The sequence below is a fragment of the Archocentrus centrarchus genome, chromosome 11, assembly GCF_007364275.1.
Source record: "Archocentrus centrarchus isolate MPI-CPG fArcCen1 chromosome 11, fArcCen1, whole genome shotgun sequence".
Lineage (NCBI taxonomy): Eukaryota > Metazoa > Chordata > Actinopteri > Cichliformes > Cichlidae > Archocentrus > Archocentrus centrarchus.
In genome coordinates, this window is record NC_044356.1 from 13,082,642 (window position 1) to 13,107,430 (window position 24,789).

Below are 24,789 nucleotides of genomic sequence, written 5' to 3' on the forward strand. Positions count from 1 at the left end.
TATAGTTTTGCCTACTTTGTCCACAGTATTCCCACTCTGATTTCTCTCTTGCTCATAATGAGTTCTTTGCTTTAATTGAGCCAGAGCTCTGTAATTCTGCTGCAAGGCATAAGCAAAATGAGATTTATATCATCCATTTGTTGAGCACTGCTCATTTTGTGAGGTCACCTGGAGAGCAGACTGGCTTATGAGCAAATGGGGGCTTTACTGTAGGTGCAATTTTCACTGCATTTTAATGTGTGTTCCCACATCACATGATGTCCACCATTTCATCGTCGCTTATGGATCATTTTTGCTTTGTGGAACACTTTGTGCTAATTTATTATCTCGCCAAAAGTCATCTGCACAGTGTCTGCACAGTCTGCTAATGGTGCTTCAGAGTGCTGATATAAAAGACTGTTTTGCAGCTGCTGTGCACTGTGACTTATTGATATTTGTCCTTTTTTCCCATGTCATGAGCATTAGATCGTTGCAGAAGAAAACAGATACACTGAAAAATGAACAGAAAGAACAACGAACAGAGAGGTATAGAGACAGGCTAAGAGAGAGAGGGTGGAAAACAAGGAGAACAAAGGAGTAAAGGTTGTGTTGCTCCATTTTTCTTTGTGCACACACTTTTTAATACTAGCAACACTCTGTCTTAAGGTGGACTTGCCAGTGACATACATCATATTATACACCCACATAATGCAACTATGAAGAATAGATGATTGCATATTTCCTAATATCTTCTGTATAGGATACAGCTGCTCTCTCCTAATCAACCATTTTTAAAAAAGCCAACCCAATCAAAGTCATAATAATTATATGCAGATGCAGTGTCTCGCTCAATGCTAATAACATCTGAAACCTGTCAGTGGCCACATACCCCCATCCTCAAACTCATACACACTCTAATTCAAACTCTAATTCTCATCTCAACCCCCACCCGACGCGAAATCCGGTATCAATTAGCACCTTGCTGGCTAACAGCGAGATCGTGGCTGCCTCTTAATTGAAGGGGGTTACTATAGAAACAGTGGATGCTAATCCTCAAGATGAGGAAAGAAGAGAGGGTCTTTAGGCTCCCCAAGAGAAGCGAAAGAACATCTTTTCTACAGTCAGTAATATCTTCTTATTAGCTGACAGCAGTACATTAAATTATTATAATTATAAATTGCAAAGCAGCAGAAAGGTTAACACTGTAACACTGTTTCAGTCTCTTCTAGTTAATACTGCTGTTAAGCCTGAGGAAATAAAAAAGAAGGAAAAAAGATCTATCAACTTGATTAGCTTCAGTTTAGAAAGTTATCCATCCATCCATTTTCTTCCGCTTATCCAATTCAGGATGGGGAACGGTGGATGGGGCTGGAACCTATCCCAGCTGCCATAGGGTAAGATGCAGGATACACCCTGGACAGGCCGGCAGTCTGTTGCAGGACTAATACAGAGAGACAGACAACCATTCACACTCATATTCACACCTATGGGCAATTTAGAATCACCAATTAACCTAACTGCAGTAGTTGCATGTCTTTGGACTGTGGGAGGAAGTAGGAGTACCCAGAGCGAAAACACACAGACACAACAAAAGTATGCAAAATCTACAAAGAACTCCACACACAGAGAGTGTTTATGTGGAGTTTGGAAAGTTAATTTAAAGAAATGTAAATTGTTTTCTGTGCATATGCAGCACATATTAGTCATAAGCAGGTATATAATGCTGATGTACAGTGTCTATTGCAAATGCCTCTTGGATACTGGAAGAGACCTTTTACTCAACAGATATTATACACAGGTGTTTTAATGATAGCTGCACTCCACTGCTTTTATACATGCTGGTTCTCTATCATCGCTTCCTGGGCCACTTAATGGAGCTCAGTCATTAGTATTATTATTATGCCTGTGCTTTTATCCTACATAAACAAGTCTGCCATAAAACAGGTCTGTTTGAATCTGTAGATTTTGACAGATATACTAGCTAATATCCTCATGCAAATTATCTCTACCACAATTCCTATATATCTTTAGATGGATCTACAAAAAATGCCATAGATAAAAAAAGTCTTTAAGGTATAAAATAGTATTTTTGCACCTACAAGGTGATTCCTGAAGAGCTATTAACCGAAAACCTGGAATTGTCTCCTGGTGAGCAGTTTGTCCTTAGAAATCTAAGGACAAACTGGACAAGTGGAAGACAAAAGAAGAACTGACATACCTAAAAAAAAAATGTCTACAACAGATGAACAGTATCTGAAAGGCATGTGATTAAGAAATGGGGGGGTTCCAGGAAAGACCTGAAATAAAGGAAATAAATTTGAAATCTTTGGTTCAAAATATTGTCAATATATATATACAGGAGTTCAGGAGAGAGGTACAACAGCGAGTGTCTACAGCTATCTGTTAAACATGATGGAGGTCTTGTCAAAATAAATTCAAAAGGCTGGCAACATCCAAAGAAGAACTTTGAATGTCCTTCAAGAAGCCTGGAGAACTATTCCTCAACACTACTGCCTAAGAGAGTTCAGGCTATGTTGAAGAATAAAGGTGGTCATACCAAATATTGACTTGTTATTAAGCTCATTAGAATTTTACAAACTCTGTTTTTGTCTTACATGCTGCATTTCCAGGTATGTTTCAATAAATCACTGCACCAATTTCCTATTTCCCTAGCAAAATATAAAGAAATGGTGGCTGGCTTGAGACTTTTGTGCAGTACTCTCAGGGTAGAAGGAAAAAAAAATTCCCTATTATGAAGATTACACCAGTAACAAATGGATAATCAATGCCCTTCATAGCAAACACTGATGACAACAGTGGTATTTTATCTGACACTGTAGCAAAACAGTAATTAGAAAAACCACTTCACAATTGAACAGTTGGATTAAATCCCTGGAGCCAGTCAGTGTCTTTCAATTAGTACCTCCTGAACCTGTCAACATGTTGTAGAGCAAGACAGTTGAATAGCTCATTTACCCTGAGAAGAACAGCTTCACGTCTGTGCAATGTTGTGTAATATAATGTCATTTATGCAGGTGCGGATATACCGGCATCCTGCGCGGTGCATTACAATCGAAACAACACTGTTAGTTGTGGTATTCCAAATGATAATTCAGGCACAATTAGGCAAACTCCATCTGCTAATAACATCATGTCATCCAATCAAAAACTGCTCCGGTAATAGAATGTGTAATGTGGTGAACCTCTTTCCTGGGTTCTACATTTCTGCAGAAAATACTGAATGTTCAGTTTTGTTGGTATGTTTTATGTGTATTTTTAATTCAGAATATGTGCTTTATATTTACATTATTCATTGTCTAAATATGTATAAACTGTTAGATAGATGAAACCAGATTTAGCAGTGATTCTCTTAGCTTAAAGGCACTGTGTCGTGCTGTGTTTGTTGCAAAATCGGTGCCGGCTTTAAGTCATTAGTGGGGAACAAAATTCCTCTTTGAAGATTAGCTACATCCATTGTTTTCAGCTGTGGCACAGCATGTCCTTCAGCTCAAATGACACTCGTGTTATCCAGAGCGTAACAGATCCGAAAGCTTGACTCTGAGACTCTTAAACTGTGGGGTTGTTCTGCTTCTTATAGCAGAATTTCTCTTGAATATGAATGCATATTTGAAGCAATCCCATACCACTCAGGAAATCAGCAAAGGGAGCCGGCACGAGGAGAAGAGCTGCAGAGGTTGATATTATGATGGTCTCCCACTGACCTGAAATAAGCACTTCCACCTGCCCATATAAACACTGGGCCTATCTGCATGTCTCTCTTACACGCACACAAGCACACACACAGAGAGAGAGAGAGAGAGAGATCTTCTTTCTTTCTTCCATTTTCCATCCTGATTAGGGTTGATTAAGGACAACTGTGCATTAAAAAAAACGTTTACCTCCCACGTGTCTCTTTTACCTCTTAATGGCAAAAATCCAGGTGTGGTGGATTACAGCTGGTTTGTGCGTCATAGCTAAATGCCACCATTCTCTTGAGAGTGGCTTCATGGTGGGCTATTGCTGCTTTCAGATGGTGTGCCAAACCCAAGGCCAGCTAATGAGGCTAATGAATGTCTTCGGTACTGATGGAAAGCAGAGAGCTAAAATATTACAGTGGATTTTGTCCAGTCTAATCAGCTGGACAGTGGAAAGGCACTGATACTGCTTTGTGAAGAGAAGATATATTTTTGTCATGCTAATTGCATCTACTGGTATTAAATTTTTATATATACATTCATTACCTCCACCAGCTGAAATGCAAGTAACAAGTTCCATTCCATGGATGGATGAATAGACTGATGGATGGAATGAAAGTTTTGTTCAAGGCTATTATCAAATGAATAATTTTAATTGCACATTACTGTGTTCAGTACTACTTAATAAGCATTAGCATGCTAATCAGAATTGGGGTCATAATAAACATATTAGCTATAAAATTGCCATTACGTCATGACTTTCAGTTTCTTTTGCTTTAATTTTTGGCTTAATTTTTAAATCACTCACCATGTCTTTTTCTTGTGAGACTAATTTAAAGTCTTTGTTTTATTTCCTGCTTTCTGTGATTACTTGCCCCACCCCAGGTACTACCACCCACGTTCAATGATCCAGTTAGGGCTGGGCGATATATCGAGTTTTTAAGAAATATCGCGATATAAGATGAGACAATATTGTTTATATCGATACAGTCTATGTCGCCTTACATTCATACTTGTAGATTCACCAGTTCATCTTTCTCTTTTCCCAGTTTGTCTCTGCACAACTTCACGCTGCCCCGCCTCTCTCCCTCACGCTTCACCCATAAATCATGCAGGAAGTGACAGCATGGCAGTGTTGCCAACTTAGCGATTTTGTTGCTCGATTTAGCGGCTTTTCAGACCCCGCTGGCGACATTTTTTCCAAAAAGCAACTAGCGACAAATTTAGCGACTTTTTCCGGTGATGTTGACGACTTTTAGAGAGTTTTGGAAACCTGAAATCCTCCGCTGTCACCGTGTTTTTTGTACATACAGCCTTTGTACTGCATCCGTGCAGCCAAGAGGGCCCCGCCAAGTTGGTTTGTACCGTAAGTCACGTGGCCTTATAAGCAGCAGTGGGTCTTTTTCGTGCATTGAGCGGGCCGTTGCTGTGATACATAAGTGCATATGTCTATGGATTTACTGAGCTGGCTAGAACCCTGCTGACTGAAGGATTGAATTTTATTCGTTCAGTCTGTTTACATGTTTTATTTGCACAGAGTACTAGATGTACAGGAGTACACACAGGAGGAAGCACTTTGGTGAAGACTGGCTTCACTGGAGACTGGCTTTTTAAAGAATAAGTCAGCCTTTTGTGATTTTGCTCTATATCTTTTCTGTTCACATTTTAATAGCACAGCTGTGAGTCTTTTTTTATAGAGGAAAACAGCATTAAATTTTTTGAGGAGCATTATTATTTAAATATATCAATAGTTTATTTTTGAGCAATTTCTCATGTACATCTACAGCTGAATGTTAGTAAAAGTGCCTGTGTGATATTTGGGACATGTAGCTTTGACTCAGAAATGCCTTTTTGTTTTTACCTTTTGGGAAGAAAAAATATCGAGATATATATTGTATATCACCATTCAGCTAAAAAATATCGAGATGTTACTTTTCGTCCAGATCGCCCAGCCCTACTCTGAGTAAGTAATTTCCTGATGTTTTTGTTGTGTCCCACCCATGTATGGTTGCATATTTCATATAGCTCTTCTCACATATAATTTTTTGCCTGATTTTGCCTTTTGTCTGCTTCTTACTGGCATCACTCAGTCAAAGTTCAAAATAATTCTTGTCAGTCCTCTACTGGACCTTTGTGCAGCCCCTCAATGCATTATCTGTCTAAATTAGGCCATTTTATCTTTTTTTCCATTTAAGCCACCTTTCTTCTTATTGGCTGCCCCTCATAAACAGAAGGATTTCAACAGCAGATGGGAGGGGCTGCTGTGCTTACCGCAAGAGTAGAAAAAAATGTCTGAAGCTTAAGCTTAATATGAGCATCCATCCTTGCATAGATGGTAGCACTTACAGCTCTGTTACAGCTCAGCAATAAAATGGCAATAGTGGGAAAACAAGTTGGAAAAAAGGTGATAAGATGAAATAGCATGTTATTACTACTTAGTTACAAAGCAATTTTAAAGTAATAACAAGGCAATATCTTGTATAAGCAATGGTTTTGTATTATACTGAAATTTATGTAACTGGCTAATAAGTGGCCAGAAACTGGGACTAATGATGTGGAAACAAACATGCCCGTGAACAAGTTAGGATTAATTCCAGCATTATACTATGGTAATATTGTCCTAATATGTTAAAGTATCAGTCAGTGTTGCTATATTACTATGAGGTTACTGCTACTTTAGAGTTCAGTTTAATTCAGGTTTATTTATGGAGTGCCAAATCATAATAACTGTCACCTCAAGCTGCTTTATCCTGTAAGCTGAAGACGCTACAGTAGGTAAATAAAAGTCAGTATTTAAAAATTCTAAGGCACAGATATTATCATTTTATTGCTAGTAGGTTATCATGTCACTAATTGGGTTTTCCTCATAGGCATATGTTTTTTCAATTCAATTCTATTCAATTTTATTTTTGTAGTGCCAAATTACAACAAAGTCACCTCAAGTCACATTATATTATAAGGTAAAGACCATACAATAATTACAAAGAAAACCAACAGTCAAAACAACCCCCCCATGACCAAGCACTTGGTGACAGTGGGAAGGAAAAACTCACTTTTAACAGGAAGAAACAAGAGTATCCAAAAAGGAAGAAAACACAACAAAAACATCAGGATATTACTTACAAATTACAAAAGCAAAGCAAAAGAACCTGAAAGCCATGACATAATAGCAATTTTATAGCTAATATGTTTATTATGACCCCAATTCTGATTAGCATGCTAACATACTGTAGATATTAAAGGAACTGCACTGCAGTGGTTTAAATCATATCTATCTGATATATTCCAATTTGTTCGTGTAAATGGGGCATTTTCTTCATGCATGAAAGTCATGGAGTTCTGCAGGGTTCTGTGCTGGGACCAATACTATTTGCATTACACATGTTTCGCTTAGGTACCATTATTAGAAAACACTGCATACATTTTCATGGCAATGCAGATAACAGCCAGCTATATCTATTTATGAAGCCAGATAACACAAATCAATTAGTTTAACTACACGTATATGTTAGAGACATAGAGGCCTGGATGCACTGTCATTTTCTTCTCCTACGTTTAGACAAAACAGATGTTATTATGTTTGGCCTTAAAAATCTTAGAAACATTGTGTATAAGCAGATACTTACTCTGGATGGCATTAGCCCCAGTTTCTGCCCCCTTACTACCCAATTAAATACATTTATATTTAATATAATCCAGTTAAAGCGACTGGATATTACTTGGATATTAGTTTTGTAATTAAGTGGTAATAACATGTTTTTCTGTATTATTACCTCCTCACTGCCACCTTATTACTGCCCTATTGCCACATTATTACTGAGTTATAATAAAAAGTGGAACCATATAGAGATACAGCGAATAAAATCAAAAGCATAGTTGGCCTCCTTGATGTATGGCCTTAAAGAGCTTTTTAATGTGGTTGCATGGATTAATGTTGTATGAAATAGCTGTTTCTGCCTGTTTTTTCAAGACAAATGTGTAAATAGAGACTACAAAATGCTTGTGCTCAGTGCATCTGTTTGTTAATGCTGCACCAGTGCTTGGAGAGAGTATGTGCTGATAGGTGGGGTAAAGGGACATAGTCTTGTTGTTTCAAAACTGTTTTGAGTGCAACCATCACAGGTTTCTTTATGAGTCGATTCTAGTTGTAATTATTGCCAAATTGCCGCTAATTCTGGTAATTAATGTCTGGAAGTGTGCTTTGGCAAAAGACCTTGAATGTATATAACACAAAGAACCTCGACCCCTTTATCAGTCCTTGTGGTCACCATGGCAACAGTGGCCGCATCCAGGCGGTTCATGATGGCTATTAGAAGCAAAAGGCTTCTGCATCAGCAGACTCTGAGCAACAGATAAGCTGAATGTGCATGAAGCAAACTAATAAGTCTCAGTTATTTTACAGAACTCATCAGGGATTATTTTTACAAAATATCAAAGCTTACAGTTCCTTGGAATGCAGTTATGATTATGCAGCAGTATAATATTCATTTAATAAAGTCTAATTGAAACTGAGAGCTTCTATAATGTGGATACAGACACAACAGAGCCAACTCAAATAACTTCAAGAATAATTTTAAAAAATCAAAGAGTCACAAAGAATCTATATTTTAAAGGCGCATAAAACATTAAATCAAGTCTGCCAAGGTCAGTGGGCATTTAAGGGAAATGTTGGCTCTTGTAGTTCAGAAGCATTAACAGTAAGTGTTTATAGCTTTATATTATTGTGAAGCTTTGTTCATATTTACTGAATTTCCTGTTAGTTTGTTTTATAATTGTTCTCCTCGAGATTAGGTTTTTAGGATGACTGAATAATGCCAGAAAAGCACTTTTATCTCAACAAAATGTGTTGATATCCTGAACAAAAAGGTTCATTACAGAGGTGTGTCAACAGCCTTTTCCCCAGAGGTGCGAATGAATTTCTAATGGAAGTGCTTTTTTGTGAAATTACTGATGCACTGCTTAAAAGGACCCATATTTCAAACATCATGTATGATATCCAAACACAAGGTTTTGTAAAAAAAAACCCTGCACCAAAAACACTGTTAAATGCAAAGGTGATGTGATTTCCCATTAAATGTTATACAAAATTAAAAATGCAAAAATGCTGAAAGGTCATCGTGGCAAAATTTAAACAAATGTCCATGCAATGCAGAGGATATGAAAAGAGACCGATCATGCAGGAACACTGTACCACATCTCGTCTTCTGCATGACCTTACTTTGTCTTTGCTCGGGTTAGTGCTGTTGCCAGGATACAATTTCCTGTGGCAACACTTGAGCCGGGGAGGTGAGCAGCAGTGAAAGGATTCAGGTAGCTGGCTGCTTTGCATCCTGTGGACCGGAAGCCCAAACATAGAAATAAATGCACGTCCACACACATAAGCACCCCTCAAAGTTCAGTTTTATTCAGCAGTTGATATTTTCTCCCACAAACAAAATTAATTCGGCCACAATTTAGGTTATAGGCAGTTAATATATTATGCATATTGAAGTCATCTGTGTCTGATATATTGAGAATTATGTGGTTATAAATGTGCTATGTGTTATGTCTAGCAGAATTGGCTACTTCTTTATGCCTTGTGTGCAGTAATGATAATCGCTGTGGCAATATTCATTGCTATATGTGAAACTCAGTTTCTATGCTCACTTGAATGAAAAAAGAAAATAACACTTATTGTGGTGGATTGCAAGAGAAGATGAGATTCTTTGTGTGACTGTTGTGTTCTCAATATATGAACCTTAATAATGGAAAGAGCTGCAGCAGAGCCTAAAGTCTGACACTCATTCCTCTGAGAGACTTTAAAGCATTGCCATATTTATAGTAATGTTTTAATTAGTATTGCAGTGTGTGTGTGTGTGTGTGTGTGTGTGTGTGTGTGTGTGTGTGTGTGTGTGTGTGTGTGTGTGTGTGTGTGTGTGTGTGTGTGTGTGTGTTTGTTGGCATTTGTATAAATGAATTTCATTGTGATGTTGTGTCCTGAAATTTAAAGCATCACTGACTAATTAATTAACTAAATAAATACATGAACAGTAGCTTATTGTATATTCATTGCGACAGACAGCCAATGCTCTCCATCTGTGTGAAGCTATACTGCCACCATTTGTTGGAAGGGCATTACTACCTCGGCTGTGCAGCTTACTGTTATTGATTTTGAAACATATTAAGTAATGCCTAAAGTCTGTCTCTAAACTGTCTGAACTAACCTGGAAAAGCAAATATGTCCTCCATATTTACAGACCAAGGATGTTTCACAGAATATAGCGTCTCAACAGGTTTGCATGCTTTTCTCTTTTCTCAGGCACTTCCATGTCTTTTTGATCATCACTGAACTTAACAGTTTCACAGGAAGCGACATGTCATTGCAAAAGCACCACGCCAACACTTGCTCATTGACCCTCAACTCTGTTGGATTCAGACGATGAAAGTGTCAGGGATGCTGAGCTTACACTACACAGTGCTGTGATGTCAGGTGGGGTGAGGTGGTGAGGGTGGGCCTCTTCATAAATGAGACTCCATTATGACTCCATTATGACTCATCTGTACTAAACACCCACAACCTATCCTTGCTGTGCAAAGCTTCCCTTTGTCCTGCTGAGTGTGTCTCATCCAGCACTTGAGAGATGAGCGCACTCTCTATATATTTTATATTGTTGCAAAACACATAACTGCATCAGACAGTGAATTAAGTCTGTCACAGTTTATGATATGTTTTCCCACTTATCTGTGTTAGACTTGAGACCATGAAAGAATTGATTATATTTGCATAAATAGATTCAGTGAAATTCAGTCATAATTCTTGGTTAAAAAGGTGAATGAGTTTCCGGTGCCAAACAATGCCGTCTTTTTACATGGTGCAAACTGAATGCAGCCTCATTTCAGCACATTTAACATCCATCCATCCGTTCATTCTCTTCCACTTATCCAATTCACGGTCGCGTGGGGGCTGGAGCCTATCCCAGCTACCACAGGGCGAGAGGCAGGGTACACCTGGAACAGGTCACCAGCCTGTTGCAGGGTGTATTTAACACAATAAGCATAACGTCATTGTATGGAAAATTCAACCCGTGTTGGGTACCTAGAAAAAAGTAATAAAATATTACATGGAAACTGGATTATTCTTTATTATTCAGTCTCCTAAGAAATATAAATGCACACTCAAAATTAGCCACAAAACTGTAACACAGAGAGCCTTGTAGTCAGCTCACAGCAGGTCAGCTGCACACGAACAGGGAAATTTATCTACAGACAAACAATTCAAAGTTCAAAGTTCAGTTTTCTGTGTAATTGGTAATGTATTTCTTTCCAGGAGCTCTCCTGTAACTTCTGAAATTACAGTGCCACAATAAGGTAATTAACACAAAAAAGTATCCCAACCCTCAAATGGAGCCTGTCCAATTTTGGTTTGACAGAAATCTCAGGCAGTCATCACCCTCTGCAACCGGACTTCACTGTTCTGCCTTCTGACATCAAGGATTGGCTGTTAATGTTAATGTTAATGTTAATGTTAATAAAGATTGGCTCCATCTCCACCTTCTCCAAAATGATTCAATGATAAATATCTGTGAAGAGAAAACAAAAATCAGTCAATCTGTCACAACCTGGTTTCGTGCAGCAATTAATACATCTAAATGGGTGCTAGAAAAAAAGCAGACTCAGCAAAATAATCATAAAATGCAACAGCAGACCCCCCCCCCCAAAAAAAGCTGCATGTTTTTCAGCTAACAACTACTCCACCCCCACCCCCACCCCAAAAAAGAGGTCCCAAATCATTTCTTTTTTTGTGCGTTCTGGAAGGTTTTACATCATTTGTTCTATCCAGTATGCAACATTTAGTCAATGAGGTTTTTGTTGTGTTTTGTTTTCCAGAACAGCTGCTAGCATTTTGGCTGTTAAAAATTTTTTTTAAAAACAAACTGGCATTCATAAATAATTGTTCATTTTTATTCTAATTGTGTCCTTCTGGGTCTAATTCAATACACATAGCTTTGGGTCTACTGAAATTTCTTTTGAAATCATTTTCTTCACCCTTTGATCTCTTCCCAAATTGTTTCAGTCTTTCTGCCAAACACACCAAAACTGTTTTCCTCTTCCCTCTGTGCATTAATTACATATTTCCAGTATATTTTTATTATAGCAATTGATCTTGGCTTGAGTTACATATGCTACATATGCCAGCAGGGTAAGATGTGTTTCCACTGCCTCCTGCAATGTCTGTTGGATGAAGATCAAAACATTATGTTTATTCCTCTCTGGCTGCTCCATCATAGGCAAACTTGTGTGCAGACAGTCTTCGTCTTGCCTCATGACATATTTTTTCTTGACGTTTAGAGTCTGGAAATTTTGTTTTAGAATTTGCTCGTAGAATCTGGACTTCATTGGTTCATCAATCATAGTAAAAACAGGTCCAAACTATGTATATATACACCATCGTGCTTCACAGATAGAGTAAAGTTCTTATGCTGGAATGCAGAGTTCACCTTTCTGCCAAAAATGCTTTTCATTTCAACTCAATCTTCAATCTCATCCATCCAAAAAACATTGTTCCAACAGCTTCCTGGCTTGGCCATGGACAATTTATAGGCAGTAATGTTCTTTTTGGAGACCAGTAACTTTCTCCTTTCAATCCAGCCATGCATGTTAAGGTGTTCACACTCACACCTCATTGTGATCCCATTTGATTCCCCTCCAAACTGACTGATAGTTCTTCATGATATCCCCAATAGATCATTTTCCTCTATAAATAAATAAATTGCAATTTATCGTGTTTTCGTCTCATCTTTTAATTGGGTTCTTCTTGTCAAATGTAGGACTTGTGTTAAACATTTGATTCATGGGGAAAAAAACAGAAAATTCAAAAGGGTTTACAAATTCTCAAGTGCCACAGAAAGATCTGAATGTGTCCATGAAAGACAACTAAAGGATTAATGTGATGTGCCTGCATACCTTGGTTATATAAAGAGGTTATTTGATTTTCTGCTGTTTCGCTATCAGCTGGAAGCACTCTGGCCATTCTCCTCTAATGACAACAAGACTTTTTCACAACTGCCGCTCACTGGATATTTTCTCTTTTTCAAACCGTTCAGGAAAAGTTGCATTCAAATATAATACATTTGACTACCTCCCAGCAATGTTAACATGTCCCACTTTAACACTGTGTGTGTCCCACATTTAGTTTGTTGGGATCTGGTCGCCCTAGCTGTAAATAGAATATCTGTGCCCTACCTGCAAAATTGTGGTTTCTACAGGCTTCCAAATCTGCTGTCAGAAATCAGACATCCAAATATTTTAGAGACTTCAAACATCTATCATTCTGGGTAAATGTCAGCTACACTCCTGAGAGTCCATATCCACGGAGCAAGGACCAAGCTCAAGTACTTTTCTAGATAGTAGAATTTTAAATGCACCTTACAAAATTATATTAGAAAAACATCCAAAAACATCCCTATGTTCATTCTTTGAAAGATTTTATTTTATTTTATTATTTTTTAAATAAAACCAATGCCAGTAAGGACCTGAAATTTTTGCACAATTTCTATCCCCTGGAATTTTTTCCAGGCAGATCTGAGATGGTCAGGTGAGGGGCATTTGATGAACTGGAATGATCCACATGAAATTATATTTAAAGTGCACATGAAACACTACATGTATAAATGCTTATTTGCACCATGGAGCCCTGCTCTAAAAAAAACTGTCATAGATTTAACTCTGTCTGTGAACCTGGATGTGCAGCATGTGTAGCACCATCTTGTGCCAGTACAGAATGTGAAATCACTAGGTTGGTTGGTTGGTTGGTTGCTACACATAGACTTACATTATACTGCCAAAAGTATTTGCTGTCCTGCCTTCACACTTGAATGACGCGCCCCATTCTTAATCCCTTGGCTTTAATATGATGTTGATCCACCCTTTGCAGCTGTAACAGCTTCGACTCTTCTGTGAAAGCCTTCCACAAGGTTTAGGAGTGTTTGCCTGGGAATTTTTGACCATTTTTCCAGAAGCAAGTTAGTGAGGTCAGATACTGATGATGGATGAGATCCCCTGGCTCACAGTCTCTGCTCAAATTCAACCCAAAGGTGTTCTATTGGGTTGAGGTCAGGACTCTGTGCTGGTCAGTCGAGTTTTTCTGCACCAAACTAGTTCATCCATGTCTTTATGGACCTGCTTTGTGCACTTTTGTGCATTCATGTTGGAACAGGAAGGGGCCATCTCCAAACTGTTCACACAAAATTGGGCTTCATACATGTCCACTTTAATGTGTGTGTGGGTGCACGAGATTTACTACACATATTTTATGCACATGACGTCTTGGCTAATCACAGCTGAAAAAAAAGATAAATAAATAAAAATAAAAAATCAGCTAAAAGTGCTTGCAAGGGGTCTTGAAACATGAAAGATTGGGCAATCTGCACGCAACTGATGCAGTTCTCCCCCCTCACCGGGTGGTGGCAGCAGCAAGCGCGCATGTGCCACAGACAATCTTCCCCACGCCCATCCGAGACGTTTACTTCAAATTTCCGCATTTTATGCTAAAAGACAAGTAGCAACGTTGAACTTATACTCCTTTGGACTTTAGTCGTATTCGCTGTTATTTGAGTGGCAATGGCCAGACTTCTTCTGAGGGCGAACCTGAGGAGATGCGTCGCTTCTCAGATCAGAATGGCATCTGATCAGGTACATTTTGGTGGATTGGTTACATTTTTGGATGCTAGCAGCTAGCTCGCTAATTATCTGCCCTATCAGTAAAGCTCGGTGGTCACTTCTCGTAGAACATGCGAGTTAATTGGTGACTCTTAAACAGTGATGTTTGCAAGTATCGACAACAGCAGATTCCTCATGGCTGCAAGGGAAAACACACAAAATGAAATATATGTAGTTTTATTTAGTCCTAAACACTTTATTGACCTACTTTTTGACGGTATATTTTTTTTTCCCAGTTGATTTTTGGTTATATAAAGTTTGACATTAATTGTAATATTTTTCTTGTGACCAGGACTCAGTGTTCACGTAGAATTGAATCATTTTCATGCTATTTTTAGATGTATATGTGACTAACCTGCATTTATGTGTAAAAATATTGAAATGTGGTTAGCTCTTTAGTTTTTTTTTTTTGTTTTGTTTTTTTCTGGGGGGGGGGGGGTTAAACATTCACGCTGTTGCTGGAAGGAGTTGGCAACAGTTTTTGATGCTTAACAGGAAACCTGACCATACCGTGTCTTTTCAGTTAAGGTTAGCACCCCTTTTTCAGAAACTCAAAGGTCAGAACGGTCACTGTAGTTCTGACATTGACAGAGTGGACTCTCAATGTGAGTTGCTGCTGTCAGGCATACTTTCTTCTTAATTCATTTTAGTGGGTCACCACACCGGATCATCTCACCCTAGCCTTTGCATCCTCTTCTGTCATACCAACACTCTGAATGTCCTCCTTCACTATATCCATGAACCTCCTCTGTGGTCTTTCTCTTTTCCACCTGCCTGGCAGCTCCATATTCACCATCCTTTGTCCAGCATATCCACCATCCCTCCTCTTCACATGTCCAGACCATCTCTGTCTTACCTTACTAACAATATCTCAAACCACTCGACCTGAGCTGTGCCTCTGATATACTCATTTTTTTATAATGTCCATTCTGGTCACTCCCAACGAAAAACTGAGCATCTTCAACTCTGTCACCTCCAGCTCTGCCTCCTGTCTTGTTGATACTGCCACCGTTAGTGCCAAAATTGGACATGGAGAGAAATTATGTCCTAGACGTGCCCACTGACCCATGATGACTCCAAAGACAGAACTCAGAAGGCTCAGCGTTTTTGTTTTTTTAATATATATATTATTAAAGAGCCCACAGGAATTACTGGCATAGATTAACATCTAGTCAAGTCAGGGTACATGGTTACCTCAGGTCCATGACAGGGCACCACATATGAAGCCACTGCATTTACATGAACCCACAAGATTATGATTATCTAAAGATATATGTACACTAGTTATTCTAACAGTGACTAAATTGAAGCGTTACTCTAAGAATAAATGACCTAATAAAAATGCCATCCATAAGTCCAAATTTTCGGTTTCTCTCAAAATTTTGACTTGCAAACTTAAACTTATGAGAACAGAACTCAAATTTGAGAGAATAACTTGAAATTCCAAGTTATTAAGTCAACTTAGCTCTGCTAGACAATTTTTTGTTTTTCTTCCTTCCAGTGACGTCCTTCAGTATACTGCTCGGGTCTGTCAAACACTCAGACCCAACCATTTCCCCCTTTCCCACTAACAGCACTTTGAATGTGTTCAATAAAGACATGAGCATTTGTAATAGTTTAAGTAGGTTGGAGTGTATATTTATAGCTCAGATGAAAATAAACAATCTTCAATTAAAGAAATGATAGTCTTAAAATAATAGCTACTGTACTTTTGTGATGCTTCTTGTGTCTTCTAGCTTGGTGAGATGGGCAAGGGAGCAGGAAAAGGTGGTGGTGGAGGAGGCTCTGTGAGAGAGGCAGGAGGTGCATTTGGAAAGAGGGAAGCAGCAGAAGAGGAGCGGTACTTCAGGTAAATCCCTGGATGACGACCACACACACACACACACACACACACACACACAGCACTAACTCCTTACCTTTTATTTTGTTTCCACTTACAGGCAGAAGGAGAAGGAGCAGATGGAAGCACTAAGGAAGCATCACACGGAGGAGATCGAGCACCACAAAAAGGAGATTGAACGCCTACAGAAGGAGATCGACCGCCACAAGGGCAAAATTAGAAAGCTCAAACATGACGACTGAACTAGAGAAGCTTGTTGTTGTTTGTCCTTAGAGTCCAAACATCCAATCAACAAGTTAATGGTTATTAGGTATTGATTATTCTGCTGATTTAAGCAAGTCCTCTCTGGGGTCATACAGACATTATACCTTTAAAAAATAAAGTGATTAATTTTCACATTTAATGAGAAGTCGTTGTCCATCTCTCTCCTTTATTGCCAAACCTGTTTAGTCATTGTGTTTTTAAATTGTTTGAAAAATGAGACTGATCCTCTACGTATAGTGGGCAGAAACTTGACTCCCATTGGGTTAAAGTGGTGCCAGTCAAAGTTCATTCTCCGTGATTGGATGGTCGATGAAGCGCTTGTTTTTCATTCCAACGCTGGCCGCTGAGTTTGACTTGCTATGCCCTTTTTAGCTTGGCCCCAATTATCCACTAGTTTTGTTGCTGTTAAAGTATGAAGTGAGTGGGGCTTTTCAGCAGTAGCATACATATTAAACTTTCTATAAGTTTCAAGTTGTCCGGTATGAGCACACACGGCCAGGCTTATCAAAACGAACACGCTCGCCCTCGCTCGGCGAGTTTTCGTCCACATCTCGCGATGGTTACGGAGCGGTGGCGTTGTTCGGGCGAGCCGACGACGAGACCTATCTGTCTGGAAATTTGTCTCGTGGATTAGACTCAAATATATTCCGCGTATTTAGACAGTATTTGTATGTCCAGCAGGCTAGTCGTTTCACGTTTTAACACACGTCGGAGTTAGTTTCCTGAATCACTCTGGTGAGTTTCGCTAACTGTGTTTGCTCGTGAACGGCGCGTGTGTGCTTGATTTGCGAAAGGTGTCTTTCTGCCCGGTGAGGCCTTCGTATGTAAGCTCGTTAGCCAGCCAGAAAGCTAGCTATTATCACTGTTTTTTTGTTTTTGTTTGCTTTTTCCCGAGGGCGAGAAAACCTATTCGGGGATCATGCTTGGCCAAAATGCTATAAAATCTATTCAGCGTTACCTTCTTTTAGAAGAGGCTCTTATGGAATTAAAAGCAAGTGGACGTAAATTCATAAAAAGAAAAGCATTCATCTAGCTGGCTAGCAGGCTGCATGTGAAGGGGGGCGGGACTGTGTGGCTGTCCGTGTTTTCTTTAAGTGACCAGGTTGTTGTACAATATAATGTGTCCACGCCGATTATAGGTATCAAACTGTATTTGTAAGAATTGCAATTCTGGTGAGGCCCGTTTAAAATTATAAAGCTTGGAAATTAATATGATTGACAACAGTCGAGTTAGTGACAGGAGCAGAAATCTAGTTTAGGAGCCATCCATCCTGATATTTATTGATGTTTTTAAGCTAAATAACATAAGAACCATTAAAATTAAAGTGTTTTTCTTTGCTCTATTAAAGGATAATGGCTGCTGCTGAGGTGAACGGTAGTTCTGCCCCGGTAAAGGAGGAGGAAGAGCCCATGGATGTGACTACGACACACACAGAGAACTACCAGACCCTCCTTGATGCTGGGCTGCCCCAGAAAGTAGCTGAAAGTCTAGATAATATCTTCCAGACAGGTGAGTGGCTGTACATTTGTTTTCACTACAAGAATAATATATACCTGTTTTTCTGTACTTGAACCTGATTGTGAACTTGCCTTGTACCCATAGGCCTGGTGGCGTACGTTGACCTGGACGAAAGGGCTATCGATGCACTGCGGGAGTTCAATGAGGAGGGGGCCCTTACTGTGCTGCAGCAGTTCAAAGAAAGCGACCTGTCCCACGTACAGGTATCCACATGTGAAAAGAATAAATATATGCATACCTCTTTGCCCTTGAGAGGAGTTTTATCTTGACACAAAAAGTTGCACATGATGATATCTCATTTGTTTCTAATATAGAATAAAAGTGCTTTCCTTTGTGGAGTCATGAAGACCTACAGACAGAGAGAAAAACAAGGAAGTAAAGTACAAGAGTCCACCAAGGGCCCAGATGAGGCAAAAATAAAGGTAAACAAAGTCATTTGACTATGCTGTTTTGTGCAGAGGGTCAGAATGAATGTCATATCAACGCCTCTGCAGCCGCTGCTCAATTAGTGTTTGTTTTGTATGTGTGTATGTGTTTCAGGCTCTGTTGGAGCGCACAGGGTACACCCTGGATGTCACTACTGGCCAGAGAAAATATGGGGGTCCTCCACCTGAGGACGTTTTCAAAGGCACTCATCCAGGCAGTGGAACTGAGGTAGAGAAGTGATTGAGAGATCAAACCTCTGTTATGATTTCCAAGGCTGTTTTTTTTAAAATATTTGAGTAATAATTATAAAGTCTTAAGCTGCAGTGTTTTCCAACCCTTTACACTCACGTACATTTTTTTTCCTGCTCTCCTTCTTCAGGTTTTTGTTGGAAAAATCCCGAGGGATTTGTATGAAGATGAGCTGGTGCCGCTCTTTGAGTCTGCTGGTCCCATCTGGGACCTCAGGTTAATGATGGACCCACTATCTGGTCAGAACAGAGGTTATGCCTTCATCACATACTGCAATAAGGATGATGCACAGAAGGCTGTGAAGCTTGTAAGTGGCGTAGCGGGAAATATCAGTACATAATTAAACAGCTCAGGGAGATTACCTTTTTGTGAAATGGACTGATTACCTTAAAGGAAAGTGAAATATATTATGCTTCAAAATGTTGCTTGCAATTTTCAATTCCTTTCCCTCATTTTTTAACTCTTCTGTTTTATTTTTACAGTGTGATAACCATGAAATCCGCCCCGGCAAGTACTTGGGAGTTTGTATATCTGTTGCAAACAACCGCCTGTTTGTCGGATCAATTCCAAAGAACAAAACAAGAGAAAGTATATTGGAAGACTTTGGCAAAGTGACAGGTTTGTTTATAGCGTGCAGGATTTTGTTTGTTTTAGGGACTCATTTAAATAAATCCTGTCCTTTAAATTATGATACAACTACTGTTGTGATAGTCAGATTTTATTGTTTACCTAACAGAGGGTCTCCAAGAGGTGATATTGTACCACCAGCCAGATGACAAGAAGAAGAATCGTGGTTTCTGTTTCCTGGAGTACGAGGACCACAAGTCCGCAGCACAGGCTCGCCGTCGCCTGATGAGTGGCAAGGTCAAAGTGTGGGGGAACCCAGTCACTGTGGAGTGGGCTGACCCTGTAGCTGAGCCAGACCCAGAGGTCATGGCCAAGGTTAGCAATTTTAGTGTCTCATTAGGGGTGGCTGTAGCTCAGTAGGTAGAGCAGGTCACCTACTGATCGGAAGGTCAGCGGTTCGATTCCTGGCTACTCCAGGCTACATGCCAATGTATCCTTGGGCAAGATACTTAACCCCAAGTTGCTCTCCGACCGTTCTGTCGGAGTATGAATGTGTGTGAATGTTAGTTAATTAAAAAGCACTTAGCTTAGTAAAAAAAAACATGGAAGTGCTTGTATGAATGGGAGTGCATGGGTAAATGTAAAAACGTGTTGTATAAGCGCTTTGAGTGCTCTGACTGAGTAGAAAAGCGCTATATAAGAACTAGTCCATTTACCATTTACCATTCAAGACACACCAAGCACGCTCTACAGTGTAACAAACATATTGCTTTTCTGTTATTGCAGGTAAAAGTGCTTTTTGTGAGGAAGCTGGCTACAGCAGTGACTGAAGAGCTTCTTGAAAAGACCTTCTCCCAGTTTGGAAAGCTGGAACGAGTGAAGAAATTGAAAGACTACGCTTTTGTCCATTTTGAAGAAAGGGATGCTGCCGTAAAGGTGAGTTTCTTATCCTCTGGTCAAAGCAATTTGCCTGTGTGATAATTCTGTGATTTATAATTGATGGATTTCTTTGTTTGATTAGGCAATGGAGGAGATGAATGGGAAGGAACTGGGAGGAGAAGAAATTGAAATTGTCCTGGCAAAGCCCCCAGACAAGAAGAGGAAAGAGCGCCAAGCAGCTCGGCAGACTACCAGAAATGCAGGGTGAGTCAAAGGCATATGACTGGTCAGCTGCTGACGTCTTCTCATGTAAGGAATCTTAATTTAACCAAGTAATATCCTCTTCTTTTCCAGGTATGACGACTACTACTATTACCCACCTCCACGCATGCCTCCGCCAGGCCGAGGTAGGGGTCGCGGTGGCCGAGGGGGCTATGCCTATCCACCAGATTACTATGGCTATGATGACTACTATGATGACTACTATGGCTACGACTATCATGACTACCGTGGTGGCTATGAAGACCCTTACTACGGCTACGAAGATGTGTACAGCATGAGGGGCCGTGGTACTCGTCCCAGCAGGGGCGGGCCACCTCCTCCTAGGGCTCGTGGAGCTCCACCGGCACGAGGCCGCGGTGGTTACGCCCAAAGAGGGCCGCCCCTCGGTGGTCCGAGGGGTGGCCGAGGAGGGCGGGGTGCCCCTTTCCAGCCTCAGAGGGGCCGTGGTCCTCGCGGGGCCAGGGGCAATCGCGGCGGAAACGTCGGCGGAAAGAGGAAGGCAGACGTGTTTAACCAACCTGACTCCAAGCGCCGCCAGACCAACAACCAACAGAACTGGGGGTCCCAGCCCATCGCCCAGCAGCCCCTGCAGCAAGGGGCCGACTATTCCGGTAACTATGGTTACAGTAATGACACCATGGAGTTTTCACAGGATTCTTATGGGCAGCAGTGGAAGTAGATGCACCAAAAGGTATTTGGCAACAAAAAAAAAGAGAAAAACAACAATAAAAAGAAAAAAAACAGGAGATTGGCCACAATGTTTTTGATTGACTTTTTATTCTTCATCCTTCATGAAAAAAATCTGTATATATCAGAACAAAAAACCGGACAGACCCCAGAATTGGCTCAAGATGATTGGCTGGAAAGCCTTTTGGCTGAAGAAATGAACGTAACCGTTGTATGAATCATTTCCTACTCCTGCGGTTACATTGGGACACGTGTCTTTAAAAAAAAAAAAAAAAGAAAGAAAAACACTCAAAAAAACGCTTTTATTGTTACTTTTTGTTCCTGGTTCTTTTTAAAGCCAACAACGAACATTTACCCAAAAAAAAAAAAAATAAGTGGACATTTCCTTCTCAAAAGTCTGAGACAACATTAAATAATGAATATTGCCTTGCAGGAAGTTTCTCTCCATGCCCCCTTCCTCCCTTCTCCTTCTTGTACTCCCTTTATTTGTGGTTTCTCATAGTTGCTTTAGGGACTTGCTTGTAAATAAATGCATATGGTAGAGCTTCTTACGTCTTTTTTTTTTTTTTTTCCTTTTTTTGCAACAGTGGAGAAAAGAATCCACAGGAAGGAAGAAAATCAAAGTTTTGTAATGTTTAAAGTGTATGCCTAGCATTTCTAGATATAGACAAATTGTGTTTTTTTTTTTTTTGTTTGTTTTGTTTTTTTAAAACTGATACCATAACTTCCTATGTTTTCTTTAAACTTGCCCAGTAGAATTTGGTTTGGCTTACCTTAAGAGCCATAGCAGTTTGTTCTCTGATGTTCTTTGTATTTATAACTTTTACGTTTGTTCCGTTTCAATAAAACTCAGCTGAGCATCAGTCAATTGTCAGATACTCAAATTCCGTGTTGTCATTCAGTATTTGATTTTAATTTTTTTTTTTTTTTTTTTTTTAAATCTCAATTCTCACATTTGGATGAATATCTTCTTTTCCAAGTCAAAATTTTTTTTTCTCTCTCAAAGGTTAATCACAAACAACCGAAATTATGCAGACAACGGGACAAGAACTTGAAAGGTGTCTGGATGATATAAAAAACAGGATTTTTATTCTTCAGACTGCAGTAATATCCTGCGCACTGAATCCATGTTGTGAATGTTGCAGCAACATTGTAAATTTGACTCCTTGCAATTACCCAAGATTGTTCCTGTCTAATGGTGCACAACCAGCCTACAGTCACTTAATGCTGTCGTTTATGAAGAGAAGATGGAAAGTAATTTACTCTTGTGAAAATAATACACATGCTTATTGAACTTTTTATTGACAAACCTCATACCATTTGATAATTGGGGAACAGTGGGTAGTAACACATGATTTTCACAGGTGTAAATTTCCATCACCTCCCAACGCCAGGGCCCCCTCCCCCTTTCTTTAGGGCATCTTATGAAAATTAAAGTTTGGATCCACAAACTTTCAAGACAAGGACAGTTTTGGATAATAGTAAGAATTTATTCACACTGATCCTGATACTGACAAACTTACAGCATTTATAGCAACACATTTGACTTGGAATGGATTGTCTGCAGCTAATTTCCAAAATCTGCACATCGTCTCATCGTCTTTTTCTCTCCTTTTGAAGACATCAAGGATCTGACCATCCAAATTTCCTAAAATGCACCTTCGGCAATAGCAGGCAATCACCTGTCAGGATCTGTTTAGAGAGAATTTTTATTTTGGGCTTCTTTTTTTTGCGTTTCTTAGCCTTTGCGTTTTGGTGCCATGGTGTCATTGTATTTTGTTTCATGTGTCTGTCCTCTTATTCCAACCTGCCTAGGTGGAGAAGCATTGAGAGCGGCACCACTAGAATGAGGGACTCACCTGAACGGTACTCAAGGGTGAGCTAGCCTTGCACAGAGTACTGTCTCCTCTTCTCTAGCTAATTGTAATCTCTGGAGAAACACTAGCCGTAATTATACATTATTCTTTTATTGTCTCCTTGCTAATATACTCTCCTGTAAATCAACCTTTTTTTTTTTTTTGGTATGAGTGTGGTTTTTTTTTTTTTTTTTTCCCTTTCCAGGCTATAAAGAAGACAAGCCATTAAAATTGATTGAAGAATCATTGGAAATAATTCAAACCAGCAGGTTTCTGGGGTTTAGAGAACATGGGAACAATGTGTGCTTCATTCACAAATGCAGTGCAAATTTTTCACTTAAAGGTCAACAGGAGTCATGCACAAATTTAAACTGATTTAAACAGTCTGAAATGGCAGCCAGCCAAGGATTTGGTAAGAACTATAAACCTAAAATCATGAAACCACCTGCTGCCTGTCTTGGCTTAGGGCACCAAAATCACCTCGGATGTCTTCACACATTCTTTAATTTGGGTGATGAGGGAGGGATGAACATTTCCCCTCCTGCACCACTAGAGGTAGCAGCTCTGCACCAACACTACCAGTGGTGCATTGTTTCATTAGCCGACACTGCATTTATTGGCCATTTTTGGAGCTGAATAGGTGTTAAATAGGAGGTTCATATTTACTAGAGGAGCTGCTTTTCATACTTATTCAAACTGAACTAGAGCTGCTGTCTTAAATATTTGTGAAATTGGCCTGTGTTTAAACAAAGGCTGCACCTCAAAGCTGATGACTTTACCTCTTAATGCCACAAGATGGCAGTAGAAGGGCTACATTATTTATATTTCACAGGTAAGCCGAGGATGTAGAGCTAGTTACTGACACACACGCATTTTGATTAAAGTACCTGCAATTGCTGGAGTTTCCATTAACGGCTTCTCATGTCAGAACTGTCTTTATATGTTGCCTCTTGTCACCAGGCAGTAAAGGAGCTGCCCCCATCCATGTGAATGGGTTCACAGAAATGGAAGGGACTGATTGGTAAGATTGTTCATTATCAAGTAATCCTCAGACTAAATATGACATGAAACATTTTATTTTTAGGTTTGTTTAGATTTTAATTAATGTTGGATGTCCTAGTTCTAAACATCCCAGAACAAGTAAGTCTAAAGGATTTATTTATTTTTTTTAATAGAGTAAAACTATAAAGTTACTAATCTTGTACTAGTCTTTCAGGTCATGTTCGGGGTTTGATGGTTAATGTTTAGAAATTGATCTACCACATTTTGTTAGCATGCCTTGTTTGTGTGTTTTCTAGGGCAGTGTTCTCAGGATTTCACATCCCTGACGATAAACCGCACACCACGAGGCCCAAAATCCGGCAGGCACATCAGCTGCTTCGAGCTCAGCAGAAGTCAGAGGTGAGAAGGTTTTGCATTGTAGTATTTACATCACTTCTCAGTCTTGGAGACAGAGCAGTGTTATGCGTCAGAGATTTGAAGAATTTGCAGCACTTGATTTTTAAATAAATAAAAACATGCCCTGCCTTTTGTCTTAGGGCCAAAACAGAGGAGAAAGATGGATGCGTGACCCAGAGCTCCATCAGAGGACTTTGGCTCCACCTAGCAGACTGCCACTGCACATTTGTCCAGCTCAAAGATTTATCACTGGGAAAGGAAACGATCTATGTATTTGACTGTTTGATACGTGTTATTACACAAATAAATGTGCAGTTTTGTGTGTGCAATTTTTTTTTTTTTCTTTTATATTAACAGAATATTTTTATTTCAAACCACTACAGCATTTTTGATTCCTCTTTGGAAGCTGTTCTGAGCTGAGTGAACTATTGTGGGGTTAGTAAATTATAG

The 24,789-nt window shown here is 39.5% G+C and overlaps 2 protein-coding genes across 3 annotated transcripts; both read left to right on the top strand.

Moving 5' to 3' along the window:
* Window positions 1–14,122: 14,122 nt before the first annotated feature.
* Window positions 14,123–16,621, top strand: atp5if1a (ATP synthase inhibitory factor subunit 1a). Its single transcript, XM_030740561.1, has 3 exons — window positions 14,123–14,345; window positions 16,109–16,221; window positions 16,313–16,621. Exons 1-3 carry the CDS (start codon window positions 14,274–14,276, stop codon window positions 16,452–16,454), a joined length of 327 nt encoding a protein of 108 aa, XP_030596421.1. The 5' UTR covers window positions 14,123–14,273; the 3' UTR covers window positions 16,455–16,621.
* A 395-nt stretch (window positions 16,622–17,016) lies between these two features.
* On the top strand, window positions 17,017–24,668 carry LOC115787825 (heterogeneous nuclear ribonucleoprotein R). Of its 2 annotated transcripts, XM_030740560.1 has the most exons (15): window positions 17,017–17,211; window positions 17,826–17,986; window positions 18,080–18,198; window positions 18,310–18,417; window positions 18,536–18,649; window positions 18,801–18,977; window positions 19,153–19,288; window positions 19,407–19,612; window positions 20,024–20,173; window positions 20,259–20,380; window positions 20,471–21,009; window positions 22,901–22,961; window positions 23,902–23,962; window positions 24,240–24,342; window positions 24,480–24,668. In XM_030740560.1, exons 2-12 carry the CDS (start codon window positions 17,830–17,832, stop codon window positions 22,933–22,935), a joined length of 1,863 nt encoding a protein of 620 aa, XP_030596420.1. In that variant the 5' UTR covers window positions 17,017–17,211; window positions 17,826–17,829; the 3' UTR covers window positions 22,936–22,961; window positions 23,902–23,962; window positions 24,240–24,342; window positions 24,480–24,668. The 2 variants fall into 2 exon arrangements, with proteins under 2 accessions (XP_030596420.1, XP_030596419.1); XM_030740559.1 differs by lacking the exons at window positions 22,901–22,961; window positions 23,902–23,962; window positions 24,240–24,342; window positions 24,480–24,668 and having other exon boundaries at window positions 17,018–17,211; window positions 20,471–21,953.
* The last annotated feature ends 121 nt before the right edge of the window (window positions 24,669–24,789 follow it).